General features: G+C 34.2%; 1 protein-coding gene across 2 annotated transcripts in view; it reads left to right on the top strand.

Moving 5' to 3' along the window:
* Window positions 1–1,420: 1,420 nt before the first annotated feature.
* LOC125680436 (chromosome-associated kinesin KIF4-like) overlaps window positions 1,421–20,948 on the top strand; it is a 65,789-nt gene continuing 46,261 nt past the window's right edge. For both annotated transcript variants that reach the window (XM_048920032.2, XM_048920031.2), the window contains exons 1-7: window positions 1,421–1,494; window positions 11,056–11,317; window positions 14,068–14,261; window positions 17,553–17,642; window positions 17,735–17,901; window positions 19,016–19,230; window positions 19,350–19,525. In XM_048920032.2, coding sequence (XP_048775989.2) covers window positions 11,086–11,317; window positions 14,068–14,261; window positions 17,553–17,642; window positions 17,735–17,901; window positions 19,016–19,230; window positions 19,350–19,525 — 1,074 coding nt within the window. In that variant the 5' untranslated portion in view covers window positions 1,421–1,494; window positions 11,056–11,085. The remainder of the gene's footprint in view (window positions 1,495–11,055; window positions 11,318–14,067; window positions 14,262–17,552; window positions 17,643–17,734; window positions 17,902–19,015; window positions 19,231–19,349; window positions 19,526–20,948) is intronic.

Genomic DNA, 20,948 nt, shown 5'->3' with positions numbered 1-20,948 from the left:
AGAAAGCTGCCATGTAAATTCGAACTTTTTTATCGGCCCAGTGGTTTTTGATAAGATTCTTCAAGATTTCCCCTATATATTCGCATGTAAAACTTTGATTCCCTATTGTGATCCTACCCTACCTCGGGGGCCATGCTTTTAAAAAACTTGAATCTGCACCGTGTCAGGAAGCTGTCATGTAAATCCTAACTTTTCTGACCCACTGGCCCTTAATTATACGAGGATTTGAAAAGATGTTTCCTATATATCAGGATGCTTCCATGTAAATTTGAACTTGTCTGGCCCATTGTTTCTTGAGAAGAACATTTTAAACGACTCCACCCTATTTAATTTTCATTTTGTGACTATCTTCCCTTTCAAGGGGGCATGGCCCTTCATTTGATCAAACTTGGATCCCCTGCACCCAAAGATGATTTGTACCAAGTTGACTGAAATTGGCCTGCTATTCTTCGGATTTTTTTTTTAAATTTGTCAGTGTATTTTTGATATTTTGCTACTATCTCCCCTTGGAGAAAGGCGTTGTCCCTCATTTGAACAAACCTGAATACCTTTCACCCATGGATGATTTATGCCAAGTTTGCATGTTTGTGGATCTGGAAAAGAGTTTACGCCAACGACATACAACGGAAAGTTTTGATCACATATATTCACTTAAAGCTGTATATGGTCCGAATTACAATATTTTTTTCCATCTCATAAAAACGCTATTAAATCATCGCACGTATGTAGTTATGAGACTCTACGACATATCATAAATTATTTCACCTGTTTTAACCCAAATAATTTGATTTTAAATCGATGTTTACAAATAACCGCGTCACTCTGCCATTTCAAGTGACAGTCACGTGATCAGTTCAAACTTTCAGATCATCGGTGGTCTTATCAATCTAATTAGATTGGTGGTCTTATCTGTGTAAAGCTGTGTATTTTGTTATAACAGTACCGTACCATAAGTTTAATAGAAATAAAAATATCAAATACCTCTTAGTAATTCATTGTTTTACGCTCTTTCAGCCTTAAAACTAGAGAGTTGCGTATGAGTTAATTAATACATCATGTTGGGATTCCCCTGACGTGCGTGGGTCTATTTATAGACGTCTATTATGGGATGATTTATATATGTAGCCACTATATTTACTTTCTAAATAATATTCGCACTGTTTTCTTTTACATGCAGATGTTTTCAAGCATGTAATTAAGGGAAAGTTAATAACTTTATAAAGTAATTAATCTGCTTTAAAGTAATTATGTACAAAAACAATATATGAACATCGGGTCATACAGCTTTAAGCCTTTGGTTCAGGTGAGCTGAGAGAGAGGGAGAGAGAGAGAGAGAGAGAGAGAGAGAGAGAGAGAGAGAATTTAAGATTCATCGGGATCGAGAAGCAGAATATTCAGAAATCGAGTCTCGTTTTCAGCCGTGGTTTTCATTGGATGATTTAATCGAAGAGTCGCGGTAACTTTGAAGACTTTCATATTCGAGATAAAGAAGAGGTAATTAATATGTTTTACGGTGCAGTGTGACCGTTGATGCGAGCGCAGCTTCATGTATGCACATGTGCTTTGATCAGGTTTAATTTAAACAATATCTATTTGCCAAATACTCATTACATGAATTTTGTCCCAGGGTTTTATATCAAAAATCATTAAAACACGTATACATGATAGTGATTGAAATATTTTCATGCTATATACATTTTATTTCTGCTGCCTTCACTGTGACTTGCTTAATTGATGCACGACTTGTTCTGAACTAAATGCTCTCAGCAGTAGACTGCCTCTACTTTCCTTTTTTCTACTCTAAATCTTTTCAAGTAGGGTCATTCTCAGATATTCAGCAACTTTTATGAACTGAAATTTTAATTTGTAAAGTTGAAGAATTAGCATATTTTCTTTCACAAAACCAATGTTCAGTCATTGCTTTTACAAGATTTGAAGCTGAAAAGATAGTTTGTGCTCATACTTTCAAGATATTTTGATTTATTTGGACCCTGTGGAAATGTTATGGACATTACTTCATATCCATGGACATCATTTATTTGTCAAAAAATTACCTATTAAAGTTGTTTGAAACATGTATAAAAATGAAAATGACCATCTCTATTATACTAATGTGTTTTGAAACAGATTTCTCACTAGTATCTGATTTGGTATCAAGTTAAATTTTGGTGTGGACGTTACTACGAATTTGGCAACTGTACATTTTTTTTATTCATTGCAAGATAAGGTTTAATACAGTTTATGTAAGTTATCTCTGAAAGTATTAAAAAATAAGAGATTTTGCATGGAGGAAGGCTTCTGAAGAATACCTATAAATGATTATTTACCTATATGTTAGTATGGACGTTATCAATTGACAGTTGACAATTTCATCGATGGTATCATCCACAACAATGTACACTAAGATAAAAAAGAAACAAAGATATACCTTACATAGCAACAGCCTCAAAAGGCACCTACACTTTATTCAATTTAATTCATTAACATTGATGCACTCACAAGGATAAATAACACAAACGTTTTTGGAAATAAATGAAAATGGGCACTGAACATATACATGCCCATGTACTTGTAAATAAAATGAATACATTTCACCATATGCAATCTTATTTTTGCCATTCATTAGAACTCCAAGTGTAAATGTTTTAGGCTAGCATAATTTTCTGTCAATTCATTTGTTATACAGAACAATGTTGTGGAGAAAAAATACATCACAATGCTCTTTTTTTTTTTTATTATTAAATAATTTTTTTAAATTTTCTATAAATTTCCACTTCTGTAGGCAAGATTCTGAAGGAAAAAAAACAACGTTCTTCAATATCTTGAATGTTAACTAATATCATTATCTCCATTATGTATTTAGATATGTAATTATACAGGCATATACACAAATGCTTCTATCATTATACAAGATGCTTTTTCGACACCGTTTTATATATCCGTGTCAAGTGTCACATCCACAACTTGACTTCAAATTAATTAATTTGATAATGTTTTATCTATGGAAAAGAATGGTTTGAACATTCACTATGAATTTTAGATAATTGATAACATTGTTTGCAACAATCTTGGGTAAGATTAATTTCATCGAACGGAAAATCATTAATGGACGTGATGAGCTTTAGTCAACTTCATTGTCAAAAGTGTAATGTCCAAACACGGAACTGTGTACAGCTGGTGTAGGTATCGCTGTCTGAAATTATTTCATAATTTGTAAATAAAAGTATGTGACATCATCCAATTATTCTTTCAATAACAATGTCATAACAAGAAATTATAGAAATATGGTTGCATGTTAGAAAATTTTTCCCGTTATGGACGTTACCATGTACAACAACATTGACCGAATTCGACCTACCTCCATCTTGAAACAATTTCTGTTTATTGTGGACTAGAACTGCTGACGCTGAACACAGGGCGAGTCTATTCTTCAAAACCGCACGGATGTAACAAGTGTATGTGATTCAGATTCGCTCCATTGGCTAATCGCACGGACGTTACTTTGTGACCGAAACTTCGTCTGTTATATTTGAAGTTGAAAATTTCCGTAACTGTAAGATATACAGTTGTTGAAATAGCTTAGTTGTGTAAAGATAACCTATTTAATGTATTTGACAATGAAAAGAAGCGATGTTTGTCTTTATTGACAAATAAGATCGGTGCGTATATTGTGATGTACGTTTGACAGATTGCATAACGTCCACATGCCAAACTTTAAAGCTTCAAAAATCAAGTTCACTGTGGTTTTTTCGCTTTAATATTGACACCAGTTTCTTTATTAATCAATACTGATTACATTTTAACTGGTCAATCGCTCAGTATATTAACTAAATCTGAGAAAACAAATTAAACAATGCCCTACTCTGAAATCTAAAAAAAAATGGCGCCCTCAAAACTACCAGATTTCTGACAATTTTATTTACTTTTTCCCTCTACACTGTATCTAATCCTGATGAAACTATTTCCTCTATCTCCTGAAATATAAATGAATAAAATGAAGACAACAACAATTGTATTTTACTTCTTTATCTTTTTATAAAAACCCTTTGTTCTGTTACCGTACATAGTTGCTGAATATCTGAGAATGACCCAGTAACTAATATTGTATGATAAAAATGCCCAAACTTTTTAAGTTTGTAAAACTGTTTAAACAGCTCTGCCTTTGAACATAAAATATGCATTTCAATATAATGATAATTTAAAATTAAATTGATAAATTCAACTATTGGGCATGTATATGAGTGGACACCCCACCCACCACCACCATGCCCACATATCTAATTTAAAAAAAAAATGAAATTCATATGATAATCCCCTTGTAAGTTGTAGCAATGGTATGTTCTAAAAGAGAAAATTAGAATAATTTTCATAATATATACATAATCCTAGTTGTAACACAATGATAAAATATTTCAGTATTCACATATTTAATTATTGAATAAAATTGCAACATATTTAAGCCCCTCTCCACTGTTGTGAAGATACATTGATCATTAATTAAGATTAATTCACAAAACTAGAATTAATTAATGATTTTTAGTCGTTAATACAGTCTTCATTTAAAACTTGCTGGCCAGTCGGACCAGTGAACTGTCTGAATTTACTGACCCACAGTGAAATTTACTGGCCCCCCCAAATTTTTTATTTTACAACATGTTTATCACATACATTATGGAATGCATTGTAAAACTGTACAATTAATTTACTGAAACTATGCTTATTACTCATATTCATATCCACCCTAAGGCATCCTTTCTGTCGATACCAGAAAAACAACACCGTACATAGTATTTTCTCTCTTTCTTCACCCGCAAACAACAAATTCACGTATTTTTCACAAACATGAAAACAGCCCGAGTGCACCTTAGGAAGTAGCCTTCTCTACCAACATCAAATGTAAACGATTGATTAATTCTATAAACTATAGAAATTGCATAAAATCAGAGATAACTGCAATTGACGAAGTTCATTTTAATTTGACAATGCAATAAAGCAGCAGTTACCGGTGTGCAGTGCGATACAGAACGCGGTCATTTTTGTTGTTTCAATAAGTTGTTCGTTGAATATTCACGTGATCAACGTACAAGTTATCTTGACAATTACAATTATAGACATAGTTATCGTTCTTTACTTTAAAACGATGTCAAAACACTTTTTGCGCTATTATTGATTCATTTTTATTTTGATGGTAATTTAACTAAATAAGACGTTTAAAATATCTAAATCCAACATTATATTCAATGTGACTTACAAAAAGTCTACAAGCCTATCGGACTTCCTGATTTTTTAATTTCACTGACCCGACCCTAAAATTCACTGGCCTCAGTCTTCGGACCACTGAGTTTTCGTGAAGACTGTTAATAGCAAGTGGCATGGTTGGTTATCATTGGGGGGGGGGGGGGAGGCTTGTGGTTTGCATTACCGGGCATGTTAAAAGGAAATGGATTCAAGGACTCATTGTTTTTACTCGTGAAAAATTAACCCCCCAAAAACCTGAGATTTTAATTTTTTTTCCAATCCCACCGAATTCCATCGATTTTTTGTAATTTATTAAATAGCAATACTTCAGTACCTGTGCTCCCTCACATATTTTAACAATTTAATTTAGTCTCCCTTTTTCCTTGTTAGAATAATATATTCCTATTGAGAATTTAGTATTTTAATCAGATTTGTGGTTTGCAGTTGATTTGATACCATATTACGCATGCGTAATGTTTACGTATATTCAATATTGTCCCGGTAGTATGACTAATAACAAGTATGTATTTAGATCCGCCACTTTCAGTCTTATTATGACGTACGTCAAAACATAGACATGACGGTCACACATCATCTTAGTCTGCCTTTCATAAACATTGCAATTCATTAAAGATTTCGTCTAATGCTGCACTGAATTTTGGAGCCAGGAGGCCACAAGATTAGGATGATAATCCATGTAAGTTCACAATCATATTCGAAGGTGTGACTTTGCGAGATCTCAGCCAATTTTGACAAGGGACTTCTGGGATTGGCGTCAAAAATTTTTCCTTGTTAGAGGTTTAAATTTAGCTCGCATTATTTCCCACGCTCTAGTCATTAGAGCTCGCTAGAACCTTCAGTTAGCAAAATATTTATCCAAATTAATTGTTTTCTTTATGACATTTCACGTATTGACCTTGTTATAATGTTCCTATATTAATACTCATATTATTACAAGTTTGTATAGTATTTCTAGTGATGGGCAATTGGGAAAATAAAATTAATCGATGATCGGATTAATCGGTTGTACCTTTTCGATTGATTAATTGATAAATAATCGAATTTTAATGATTTCAAATTTATGGCATAAATATATTAAATTTACTTTATGTTTTACCCTAGATATTAAGTTATTTAGAACAAAATCATTAGATTGATTGTATCTTGTTTAACGTCTCTCTTGAGAATTTTTCACTCATATGGAGGCGTCCAAAATCATAATTAGATATATTTGAAGTTAATAATCCCATACTTTCAATTTTATTTTTCCGGGATAGGGATAGATCTCTCGACTTTTGTTATTCTTATGGGATCCGGGTTAGAATAGAGCCTCATTACCCCTTGTTTGTTGTAAGAGGCAAAATCCGAGGCCCCGTGTCACAACAGGTGTGGCACGATAAAGATCCCTCCCTGTTCAAAGACTATAAGTGCCGAGCATAGGCCTAAGTTTTGCAGGCCTTTACCGGCAATGGTGACGTTTCCATTAGGGCTGAAACAATTAATCGCAGTTCACTCGAACTGCGATTCACGGCATTCGGTTCAACATCTTCAAATTTCGATTCAGTTCATGTTTACATTTTTTCCTGGAAATAAAGAATTCAACACGGATTTGGTTTTTTACCTTACAATTTATTACAACAAAAATGGCGGACGCTAACTCGGGAATCGTGATTAAAAACTCTCCGGCAAATCTAAGGTCTCCTGTATGGAAGCATTTTGGTTTTAAAGAGAACGGAACTGCGGCTGTATGTAGAATTTGTTTCACAGAAATAAATTACCAGTGCTCTTGGATATTTTATAGCATGTGATATAATAAAGACCATATTCCGTTGTTGAAAACGATGATTTTCAGGGGGAAAATGAAATAAAAACATGAAAGTTGTGTATTTTTTATTGTTTATTAGAGTTTTTGACAACTATTGAATTGAATCGAAAATAATCGAATTGTGGTCTAAGAATCGAAAATTGAACCGAACCGTTAGGTACCTGAATCGTTTCAGCCCTAGTCTCCATGTGTGTGAAAGATTCTCAAGAGAAACATTAAACAATATTCAATCTTATCGGACGATTCAGCTTCGTCAGCCATTTTTGATTTTAGATAAGTCGCGGCAGGAATATTCGTATTATCAACCAAACAAATTTTTTTTTAAAAATACCGACGTCGGCGATTTTCAAAATGACAATCGATTATTCACATCGTCTCAGTTATAGCGACCGAAAATCGAAAGTCGGCGACAATCGGTACATCACTAAGTATTTCTAGAGTTGAATTTAACATTGTGATTGATAATGTTGATTAGATCAAATTCGGATTTTAACTTTGATATGTTTGTTTTTTTTAAATCTGCAAAGCGACCTCCCGATATGCACAAATCATGAATGTCAGAAAAATGTTTAATTTATTATGTCAAGACGAGGCTAAAATTCGCCATTGTATGAGATTGTAGTGACATGATTATGATAGCTTGAATTTAGAAAGAAAAATCAAGTATTTTAGCTTCCTACAGCATTTAATCTGAATATGTTGATTTATCTGTAACTAAGAAGGTATCAAATACAGAGAATGCTGTGAGTAATGACATTATCTCTCTGAATGATATGTGGTGACTTATTTTTCAAAAAGGTCCTCTGGTTTTCAAATTGGGAAAAATTGTCAACATTTTGATCAAATTGGGAAAACCCTGACATTATTGTAAACATGCTAAATATATTATATCAAACAGATCAAACACAAATTAATGTCATTCTTCTTTTATTATACATTTATATATGACTCATTATTTGTTTTACATGATTTTATCCCCAAGGGTACTAAAACTGTGTATATATCATGCAAATCAATTATTTTCCTATTGATTATGGTATTTTCCTGTTTATTATAATTTTGTTCAATAAAATAAATAAAATTATTGTTGTGACTTGAATTGTCTTAATTTAATTAACACTGGAAGTTCAATTTCATCCCTTTCTGGAAGCCATTTTTTTGGGACATGGTTAGTGTCACAAACTTTCAACAAAAATCTCCCTTTTATGTCCCAAGTTGTGTCATAATTGTCTGTGATTTTTAAAATATTGGTATTGTGTCTTAAAAAATCATATTTTCAAAAAATTAAATTTTCTTCCGTATTACACGAAATTATCGACTTTAGTAAATGGCTTATTTGACGTGCGAGTCTGTCAATGCCGGCATACAACTTTCACACCTAATTTCTATTCATTAAACCCTCCTTAAGCCGTATTTTGCTTGTAACATTTCGAAAACAACTTGTTTTCTTTATATATGTACAACGGTATGATTATCCAAGGTCTAATTCGAGTATTTTCTCGTTTTGAAAAAGTATATACTAATTATCTGTCCGATTTTCGTGTTACGTGAAATCTACTTTCATTATGCAAATGACATAGAAATGCTATAAATATTCGGGGAAATCCAGTTGCTCAAGCGCAGTCGGTATATCCGGGTCTCTTTTTAACTTAAATACGTCAGACTCTTCATCGACAACAATTTCAAGATCAGCACGAAATATGACTGTCCTAAGAGTTACGTGATGTTACGTGAAGAGATGAGTTACGTGAAAACAGAAAAAAAGTTGGATTTATTTCTGAACAAGTGATTACAAATTCAAAATGACAACATTATACATAAATGTGAGGTCCATGGTAATTAAAAAGAGCAGATTTTTTGTTGGCCAATCAATGGATTTGACTGTTCCCAGAATATATCAAAATTGACAGACATGCTAAAAATAGACACGTAACAATTACAGACATCAAAAACTTAAAGTGGAAAAATACGACTTCAGCGTTTTGAACCGCACAAAATTGTACCGATCATTGCTTTAACTATGAAAATAGAATGTTAAAATTATTGTTTTGTTCTCATATCTGACGGAATCCCATTGTTTTTATATAGATTTTGTGCATCACGTAACAGTTCCAGACATTTCACGCAACTAAATGTTTTTTATCAACACAAAACATTCCCTGTCGCTATATAACTTTATGTGCATTGGTGTTCAAGCACCGATGTTTTACAACATTGTTTGGGTGTTTGTTGTTGGTGGGGGTGTCTATTTTATTGCCCCTCAATTTATTTTACTATACTTTTGTCAATATTAAAAGCACAAGAAAAAAATTACAGGGGGGGGGGGGGGGTGTTGCAGGATAGTTTTTTAAATATAAACCATAGAGAATCTAATGGATGCTCCCTTATTCAATATTATTTCTAAACATTTTTTCCCTTTAAGCCCATAAACAGTGACCAGAATGGTATACATATAAAATGTCAAACATAAAGATTCTATATCATTGTAAATGTGGATCATGTACAATGTAACCCTCAAATGAGTACTGCTTTTTCAGATTTTGTTACTCTTGTCCCAATCACTGGAATTATTTCAATCAAAATGTCCAGGATATACATGACTAATGTGTTAGAAAGTGCCCAATTTCAAAAACACTTGTTTCCAGCTCCTTAAATTAGAGATCTTACTATCTGTGCTTGTTAATATTTTGTGTTTTGTATATTTTTGGTTTTCTGTATATGTTTCTCAGGTTATTCATACCTGTATCTTGGATATGAGTTAACTGTATCATGCCTCCTTCATATCCTTGGTACTTCTTTATTACATATCTTAGACTTTTAAAATTCTTTAAACATAATGTGAGATTGCCTTACAAAAAAAAAAAAAAGAAGAAAAGACAATAAACATGATAAACGTCTGTCTTGTTACGTGATTATATTTCTGATTACTTTGCTTTTTTCCATTTATACCAAATATCTACCACTCACCATGTAGTTTCAAAGATAGATATGGTTTAGCAGCTGTTGTCAAGAATGAAACTATAGCCATCATGTACAACATTTTGACACTATTTTGAAACTGACAAAAATATACTGCTAGTGTCTGCATTTAAGACTATGTTTAACAAGTACGATTACCAAATAAATATAGAAAGTTTAAATACCATTGGATATGTCATAAAAAAGAACACTATTATTTGTCATTATAAAGTATGATACGTGTGAAATAAGTTTCTTGGTTCTTTGTATTAGTTAAAAATTCTTTCTTATGTCTGTCCTGTTACGTGAGTTTTTCGGTACATACAACATGCAAAAAATGGCCTCTAAAATTAAAAATAAAAGTTAAACTATCTTTGCATCATTTTTTCTTGAAAATATAGGTATCATTGATTATAAAACAAGCAATTATAATGCTATAAAGCAAAGTTTAATTTTCACACTGTATGTCCCACCTTCTAAGACGTAAAGCAAATAATCAGTCATATGTAACTTTCTTTTCTTTTAGCATGTTAAGCTCTTAAAATTTTTGACTATTCTTTCTAAATCATATAGAATTGATGCGTCTTTGTCATGTCGTACATAAGCTATTCATATTGAACTTATTTTTTTACAAATACGTTTTTCGACTGTTTTTATTATTAGGGAAAAGTATAAGTTAAATTGGGGGGAAATTGATAGTTTTTTGGAGGGGAAAGGGTCGATATTCGAATCTGAAATGGGTATTTAAAACAAGTCGCAGAGTGAATATTTTCTGTCAAAGTTGCAATACATACTTTCATCTCCATTTTCTCATCCGTGACAGAGGTTTGACTGCCAGAACACCTTTTTTGTTGTTGATTTTTCAGAGTTGTCTACTTGCATGGATTTTTATTCAAAATACACTCTACATATTGATGTTGAAAATCCACCATTTCCCTAACTCGTGGCCAATTACTGTATGTATAAAGTATAAATTTATGAAATCACTTGCTTGTTTTGATAACTATTAAATTAGGGATGTTTTATTGTCATAGGTTAACTGACAACAGGAAGCTGTTCCCATTATGTCAGGGGGGAAGGTAATCCCAGTAAGGGTTGCTGTACGTGCCCGTCCACTCATATCAAAAGAGGCGAATGAAGGGTGCCAGATTTGTGTCAGCGTCACACCTGGTGAGCCACAGATCATCTTAGGAAAGGATAAAGCCTTTACATATGATTATGTCTTCAATCCCGCACAGAGTCAGCCATATGTATACCAAGAATCGGTTTTCCCATTAATTAAACACATTTTTAAAGGTACGTATATTTTATACATATGTAGTATTATTTTATATATTTAAAATAAAAGATGTGGCAATAAAATAACAAAAAATTCATATTCAAGGTCTTGCATTATATCAAAAAATATAATGTAATATATATATAAATGAAATACTGGTCTATGGTATTGGAAAAAGAGTTTTAAAAGTTTCCAAGTTTTTAAACAATTAGTAGGGTTGTCACTAACTGAAAAATCTGCGTAGACGCAGAAAATTAATTTGGGACACAAGTTTGTCTGATATAGCGAGTCTCACGGACGAGTTACAGACTCCGAGTAAAAACCATAATTTTACTTGGAAGCCCTGATATTGTATATTAAAGCTCATAGTAGGAAAAAATGTTACGCTCTATTGAACCAAGACAATACCACAGAGTTCACAATGTCCCAATCTGACTTGTGTGTTTAAGCATCAGTCAATTAGGTGTGAATTAGAATATTATAGTAAAAAGATGATTAGATAAGATGCAAAATTAAGAACATTTTGCCACTGGCAGTTATTTATTTTTATTTCTTATCTAATTATTTATTTATATTTTACAAATCAGGATCTATATTTGATAGGGCTGCAGCGAGTACCCGAAATAACCGAAAACCGCGGGTCTGGTTCGGTTCCATTTTTCCGTATTTTGGTTCGGGTTTGGTTTTTAAAATAGAGTCATTATGTCATCAAAATCCTCAAAGGTGGCTGTATTCATTGTGGACAAAACTGTAAATAATGACTGCATGTAAGATATGTCGGATGCATTGAAAATACGCCACAGGAGCTACATCGTCAATGACAAAACATTGAAAGCATGGATGGAAAAGAGTAGAAGTGACAATGCTGTTTCTAGTACCATGGATGTCGAGTCTAAACCTCAGTCCACGTCCCCGAGTAATTATTGTGACTAAATACATTATAAATGTTTTTGATTTTAACTGTATATTAGATTCTTAAAATAGTTATATAGACCCGAACCGAAATACCCGAACCCGAATTGAAATTTTTTTTAGAACCGACCAGACCCGAAAATTTTTTGAACTGTGACAGCCCTTTGGAGAACTCAATTTAGTAAATTAGTTTCTACTCATTATCTCAGTCATAGCATAGACATTTTGAATTGAAATTTGAAATATAGATATGTCAGGGGTGTGCAATTAGGACCACTCACTGTTACTGGGGGGGGGGGGGGGGGGGGGGGGGGGGGGAATAGTGATATATTGCATAGAGGTAGTCTGTGGGCTGGTGAAAATTTGCCGGTTGTACTAAAAGATGTTTTGAGAAAAAACATTGTCCTGTCATGTTTTGTTTATATTTTTTCTCCCCTTCATTTGTTAAATTTAATAAATATATATTATTACTACAGTAACCAGAGTTGTCAACATTTTTAGATCACTGTCAGACATTTGTTCTGACTGATTTAAAGGTTCTGTCAGACCAGACAAAGTTTTGTCAGACCAGATACATTTACCTTGACCTTGTATTGCATAGAAAGAACGAAGAAGAAAAAACTGCACCAAAATTCCTTTTATTGTTTTAACATCAATGCATCTCTCACTCATATCCAGCCAAATACGGTCAGTTTTCCAACCATCTTGGAACTCATGAACACCACGAAAACCTTCATAATTTTTTAAGTGGTCCAGGTTCAGCATTCCCCCTTTTTTATACGCCCGTCGAAGACGGGACGTATTATGGTATGGCGTCGTCCGTCTGTCCGGACCTTGTGGGCAGGATACAGACCGAACCATAAGCCCTAGGGCTTTACAACTTGGTACATTTGATCACCATGATGAGAGGAAGGTGCCTATTGTTTTTCAAGGTCAAAGTATCACTTATTAGGAAAACCTTGTGGGCAGGAACCAAACCATAAGCTCCTGGATATTATAACTTGGTATATTTGATCACCATGATGAGAGGAAGATGTCTATTTTTTTTTCAAGGTCAAAGGTCATAGGTTTACTTAGTAGGAAAACCTTGTAGGTATACAGACCGAACCGTTGGGGCTAGGAGTGTCAAATTTAATACGCATATACCTTATTCCAAGTGGAGGAAGCCTATTGTTTCTCAAAGTCAAAGGTCAAGGTGGTTGTAGCAGGATACAAACAAAACTGTTGTGGCTAGGAATGCCAATACTTTTCTTTTTCAAGTTTCTTCTATAACTTGGACAAAGAAATTGTGCACGGAACATGTGAAGTTTACTATTCTGACCACAAGATGATTTGGCTTGGTTACTAATCTGGTATAGTAAGTTTATAGACTTGTGTTTTAAATATTACATTTCAGTATACTGTACCTGTACTTATACTTTAACACTAACTGTTTCCAGCAAAGGTGTGTAGTATATTAGCATATTTATGAAGTAGTGCATTCTAAGGCTATATCCCTATTTATATCTTGATATCCATTTCTACAAGCATAATAATGAATTATCTCACAGAGGACAGTGCTAACTTCACTAAAATATGAATCCCACTAAAATATGTTTTCCTTGAGCAAAATCTACGGGCGTATTATGCCACGTTGGAGTTGCTCTTGTTCATTTTATGCAACTATGGCATGTGCTTTAATATCCCAATCACTGCTTAAACCACATTTACCATCACTTCATTTAGTAAAACAGCTGTGACATTCAAGTTCTCCTTTTTTTATTCGCTCAAAATTGCTATTTGCCAAAGGAATATTTCACATTATGCACCTAAAGTAGAAAATGAGTGAGAGACAATTTTGAATGTATTCTTGCAGGATATAATGCTACAGTGTTGGCCTATGGACAGACAGGAAGTGGAAAGACCTTCACCATGGGAGGATGCTATGAAGCTTCACTGAGCGAGGACGAGACTGAGATGGGAATTATACCAAGAGTAATAAGAGAACTCTTTAACGGTATTGCAGACAGGCCAGAGTCTGACTTTGCAGTGAAAGTTTCTTATTTAGAGGTGAGCTTTTCACATCACTAAAGTCACTTAGGTAAACTTTTCCTATTGGTCTGCATCTGTCATGAGTTAACAATTAAAAATTTATAACTTCTTGATAATTACTATTTCAATTCTTTTCAATTTTTTTATGAAGCATCTTTGGGATAAGAGGGGGCATAAATTGTAAATTTCAAGACTCCTGCACTCCTGGGGCCTTAGGGACATGGCAAAAACAGTCCCAAATTGACCATACAATTTATGGACTCCTGCACCCCTGAGGCCTTAAGGACATGGCAAAAACAGTCCCAAATTGACCAATTTAAAAAAAATCTACTCTACTACCGCACGTGTAAGAAAAAGTAAATGCATAGTGATGTAGAGCAGGAAGGCCTCTAACAAATTTGTAAATTTCATGATCCCAGGGTTAGGGTTTCCGACCTCATCGTGGGGCCAAACTTACTATATATAGTGTTTATGTGTAATACACTTAAATATCATCTTCTTTAGTGTTATTGATATTAAATTAAAATTAAATGGATATTTAGAAAGAGCAGGTAGTCCTTTACCAAAATTGTAAATTTGATGATCCCCGGGGTAGGATTTCTGATCCCAGGGTCATAGGATATGGTATTTATGTGTAAGTTTGCTGATACTGTATAAAATCTAAATGCATACTTAAGAATAGCTGAAAAGGATGTGCAAAAAATGGTGAATTTCACAACCCAGAGTTTTGGGTCCAAATACGTCATATATCTTTTAATGTTAAATGCACATATTTTTATGTAAAACCGTTCGTCAGTGTATGCATTTGTAAGGGCAGTGAAGTTTTAAAAACACATCTTGAACATAAGAATTTAGCTGAGATATTCAGAACAGGAAATATTTTCTAGATTTCATACCTCTTGGTAGTAGTGATACTTTTCACTAGTACTTAGGTGACCGATAAGGCCTGTGGGTCTCTTGTTGAAATATTCACAAAGATCTTTTAAAATATTTTATTTTTTTATTTTAATCAGACACATATTAACACATTGCCGCAAGTGTACACTAGAGGTGTGCAGTATTACCGGTGTACTGGTATCGGTATGTACCGTGGTACATGAGGCTGAATACCGGTATATTCAAGTCTGATAACTCAACAAAAAAATATGAATTTGAAACAAAGTTAAAATATCAAGAAAAAACAATTACAGAAATCTGCACGCAGTGAATCACTTTCTTTACATCGTTCCTTCGTTGTGATGTAATGAAGGTAAGTCTAATAACTGTACACAATCGATAAAACATACGAAGTATAAAACGCGATAATTTGATTATTAATGATATGAAAACAAATCAAAATTAAAAAAGAAAAGAAAATATTTCATTAAGTAAACATTTTAACTTATAAGGTAGATTATCAAAATTGTTTTTATGTTGTTTGTTTATGCGGGTCGAATAACATAACCCCGAGTAAAGAATATAAAATGGCAGATGCAGACTTGTGCGTCCGAAATCACCGTTCTTTGTGCGAGTACAAATTCCTGTCGATTCTGAACGCCGGGTTTGAGGTACAAGAATTTAGGAATTGTGGTCGAAGAACAAGGAACACGTTTGTGTGCACAATGTCTCATTATTCTCTTTAGAGAAGTGGACAGGCGTATCCTATATGTAGAAGTTCTCATCATTCGCAACTCTAAGAACTTCTAGACTTTGAGATTGTGTCAAATAAATTCCAAAGGTTTTTTTATTATGCAAATACCGCAGTACATTTATTTTCTCAACTCTAGTGTACACCCCTTGTCCGTTTTTTAGCTCAAGTGAGCTTTTCTGATCACCCGTATTCCGGCGTCCGTCCGTCTGTAAACTTTTCACATTTTCAACTTCTTCTCAATAACCACTGGGCCAATTTCAACCAAAGTTGGCACAAAACATCCTTAGGTAAAGGGAATTCTAAATTGTTAAAATAAAGGGCCAGGCCACCTTCCAAGGGGAGATAATCAAGAAAAGGTAAAAATAGGGTAGGGTCATTAAAAAATCTTCTCAAGAACCACTGGGCCAGAAAAGATGAAATTTATAGATAAGCTTTATTAGGTAGTGCAGATTCTAAATTGTTAAAATCATGGCCCCCGGGGGTCGGATGGGGCCACAATAGGGGATCAAAGTTTTACATACAAATATATAGGGAAAATCTTTAAAAATCTTCTTCTCAAGAACCACTGAGCCAGAAAAGCTGAGATTTATATGAAAGCTTCCTGATATAGTGCAGATTCTAAATTGTTAAAATCATGGCCCCCGGGGATCGGATGGGGCCACAATAGGGGGTCAAAGTTTTACATACAAATATATAGGAAAAATCTTTAAAAAAAATTTCTTCCCAAGAACCCCTGAGCCAGAAAAGCTGAGATTTATATGAAAGCTTCCTGATATAGTACAGATTCTAAATTGTTAAAATCATGGCCCCCGGGGGTCGGATGGGGCCACAATAGGGGGTCAAAGTTTTACATACAAATATATAGGAAAAATCTTTAAATATCTTCTTCCCAGAACCACTAAGCCAGAAAAGCTGAGATTTATATGAAAGCTTTCTGATATAGTGCAGATTCAGGTTTGTTAAAATCATGCCCCCCTGGGGTAGGATGGGGCCAAAATAGGGGATCAAAGTTTTACATACAAATATATAGGGAAAATCTTTAAAAATCTTCTTCTCAAGAACCATTGGGCCAAAGAAGTTGACATTTACATGAAAGCTTTCTGACATAGTGTAGATTCAAGTTTACAAAAACCATGGCCTCCAGGGGTAGGTTTGGGGCCATAATAGGGACTACGGTTTTACATGCAAATAGATATGGAAAATCTTCTGATATGGACCAAGGTGACTCAGGTGAGTGATGTGGCCCATGGGCCTCTTGTTTATATCCCTACCTTGGCCTTTTTGATTTTCTAAAGCTACATGTATATATCTGACATTTGGTTTTTTGCAATTTATTCTTTGCTGTAATCTCTTTTCGTATATCGAATATCATGTAAAATAAGTATGATATAAGGAAAAGATCCAAGATATTCTGAATGAATAGTTCATCTTGTGTTCACTGTTCGTACACTGTTTTCTTACTGTGCATTCACTATTCAAATGGGAAAGTAGAACATTTCAGGGACTGTAAGTACTGACAGGAAGTATTATATTTTTTATCTGTATATATTAACAACAAATTAAGCAACTTTTGACTTCTATTGTATGTAATGAAATGATAGCAGGGTAGCAATGATGAAGTATTACTTACCAAATGTACAAGTCATTTAATATGTCATGAATATGTATTTCATTTACAGATTCATAATGAAGACATTAATGATTTACTCTGCCCACCTGCAAAGCAAGAGCCATTGTCCATCAGAGAAGATTTGAATGGAGAGATAAGGGTATATGAAATTCTGATAGGAGATGTTGTGATAAGTAGATTTGTTTGATTTGTTATGAGAGGATTGAACATGCATGCTATTTTATGTTACAGTTGCCAGGTTTGTCTGAAGTTGTTGTTCAGAGCTTTGAAGAGACCATGAACTGTCTTCAGAGTGGTTCAAGTGGACGAACAACAGGTTCTACAGCTATGAACACACATTCTAGCCGTTCTCATGCAATTTTCACTATTCACATTGAGCAAAAGAAAAAACAGGATATGTAAGTACAGAAACCACCTCGCTAACCAAAGTAATGGTCTACATTTACCCTTTGTTAAACTTCTGGATCAAGCCTAGCAAATTTTAGAGAAGCAAAGAAAATAATTTAGAAAGAATTAGCCAATCGGCAACTTGTGTTGCAGAATCATACAACCTAATTAAAATCGTTTTCATATACACGTTAGGCTAAAAGAAACACTGCAATGCATTTATGATTTCATGTTACATTATGTAGAAGTGATGAAAAATGAAGTGTGAGGACTTTTGTGAAAAGGTTAACAAAATGGAGTAGCATTTCCAGAGGATGCCACTTTTTTGTCATGGATGATGGTTTATCAAAATGAAAAGATTTCTGAGATTTACAATCCCAGTGTGGTTCATATTTCTATTTTATGTTTGCCTCGTAGTCACGAGTGTTAAGATGGTTTCTCTCAGTGACAATGTAGCAGGTTTATATGATTGGCATTTTGGTTTCTATCTACCTCATAGTTCAAAGTATAAAAAATAAGTAAAGGTGTTCCATGTGTTAAGTGGAGGGTATATGTAGACTGAAAATGGTTTGTGAGGATGTTACAGAATGTTTAACTTCTTTTTTAGGTTACCTGAGTGACTCAGGTGACCTATTGCTATCCGTCGTAGTCCGTCGCCGTGCATAAACTTCTTATTTTTAACTTCTTCTCCAAGACCTCTAGACTCAACTAAACTTGCCACAAAGCAACTTTGTTATTAAAAAATGGCACAGAGTTCTGTGATTGCAAACTAAATATGTTTTAAGAAGTTTAATTGAATAGGTAAGAAGAGATGCATATGTTTTATTCATGGGATGATATTTTGATATTTATCAGAGCATCTGTATTATTCCTTCTTGTCAATCTTTCATACGTGTGTACTTGCTATATATATGCAGATTGGCACATGATTCTCAGGTGACTGTTAAGGCCATGGGCCTATTTTTTTATAATTAGGTTTAACAGTGAAAATATTTTGTCAATGATTTTCATTTTGCTTATGCTTTATATCTGAATTTTAGTTTGTTGTACTGATAAATTAGATTTTGAATATGTGAAAATGCATCACTCAAAAACTTGCATATATTCTGAAAAATTGTATTGCAGGGATGATGTTTGTAAGTGTAAGTTTCAGTTAGTTGATCTGGCTGGTTCAGAGAGAGCCAAGAGGACTCAGGCGGTAGGGGAGAGGTTTAAGGAAGGCGTCAACATAAACAAAGGGTTATTGTCACTAGGTAATGTCATCAGTGCGCTTGGGGAAGAGAATCAGGCCAGAAATCACATCCCATACAGAGACAGCAAACTAACTAGGCTACTGCAAGGTACACGTTTCGTACCAAAGAGTCATTGTTTTCGTTTTACTGCACCTACAGTGTAAGAAATTTGTTGATATTATTCAACATTTAGGTAAATGTATGTCAGTTCTGATCTTTCTTCATAGACTCTTTGGGTGGAAACAGTTATACTCTGATGATTGCGTGTGTAAGTCCAGCAGATTCAAACATGGAGGAGACCCTGAACACTCTGAGATACGCCGACAGAGCCAGGAAAATAAAAAACAAACCCATCATCAACAGAGACCCTCAGGCGGCGGAGATCTATCGTTTGAAACAACTGGTGGGTGTGCTTGAAATTCATATCTACATGTAGTTATACATGTATGTTCATGTGATTTGAATATGAACATGGGGGAAAGAACTGTAATGAAAATTAACAAACGGATACTGCATTTTTAAAAATTGATGACATACTGTAAATTTTAACAGGGTTTAAACTAAACTAAGATTTCTATTAGTCAATAGACGCCACTCCACAAGTTATGAGGACATGTAGAAACCTTGTCATCACCAAAAGTGATGACGTAATACGCGAGAAATTTCGGTGATTCCCCTTGTACCCGTTTGAATTCTCAACCTCACTCTTGATTGTCCTCTCGAAAAATTTTCACTTATATGGAGAAGTCACCAATATCGGTGAAGGGCTTCAAATTTAGGCCTATATTCAGTGCTTATGGCCATTGAGTAGTGAGGGTTCTTTAGTGTGCCACACCTACTGTGACACGGGACATCCCTTTTTAAGGTCATCTCTGAGGACCAGTGACATTTACACCTCATGCCAAGCGTTTGGTGATGGAACTGTCACTACCTGTTTTAACGACTTAGGACTGTTGGAGTCAGGATTTAAACTCTGACCTAGCGTATGTGGGGTGAGCGCTCTACCTTTAGACCCTGTAGCGGTTTCATGCTATTTTAAATACTCACCATTTGAGATGAAGGAAGAGTGAGGTCGCTTCTGATCGATGAAAGACGAGGACAATTACAGTTGTCTCATCTTGCTTGTTTTGTTAAGTTTTACAGGTCATTGAAACACTTCAAAATGTAGAATTGATCTTGACTTCCCATAAAGCTATTTAGTCATATCAACCTGATGTAATTATAAGAAATCAATCGATATTTTCATTCTCCATGTGGGTGAACAATTTATGAAATTTACAAGCATTCCTCAAATTTTACTTGCTTTTAGCGGATGTACAGTACACGACACGAGTTTTATACACCCCACCGTGGAAAGACCACAGTGGAAAATCCACGGAGATACACCGTGTCCTCTGTGTTCCACGGTGTGTGTTATTTGCGAATACACACAGCTGCTAAGAGCTTTGTTCTGGCCACAGGCGCCTTGCGGGAGATGGGAAAATGTGCCGCAGGCCAAATAATCAAGATAAGGGTGGAATTTTAAGAAAAGAAAAAAATGTCAATATTTCCCCCCCCTGATACTTATATTGTTTTTCAGCATTTTGAGCCAATTCCAACGATACCAAACACTATATGTCATGTTTTTAAGAAAACCTGGTTTTGAATTTTTTTCTTTTAGTCTTCTTTCTTCATTAAAATATTCTTAAATTCTATGTTTAAATAATGTATACTTGCAGGCAATTCCTGTTTTGAATGCGAATTAGTATATTCAGTAAATGAAAAACATACATGTACAACATGTGATAGGGATATTTAATAATTACCGATGTTCTCTCTCTCTCTCT

Source organism: Ostrea edulis, chromosome 2 (assembly GCF_947568905.1).
Source record: "Ostrea edulis chromosome 2, xbOstEdul1.1, whole genome shotgun sequence".
Taxonomy (NCBI): Eukaryota; Metazoa; Mollusca; class Bivalvia; order Ostreida; family Ostreidae; genus Ostrea; species Ostrea edulis.
Note: the sequence above shows the minus strand (reverse complement) of the source record. Positions and strands in the feature narration are given on the sequence as shown.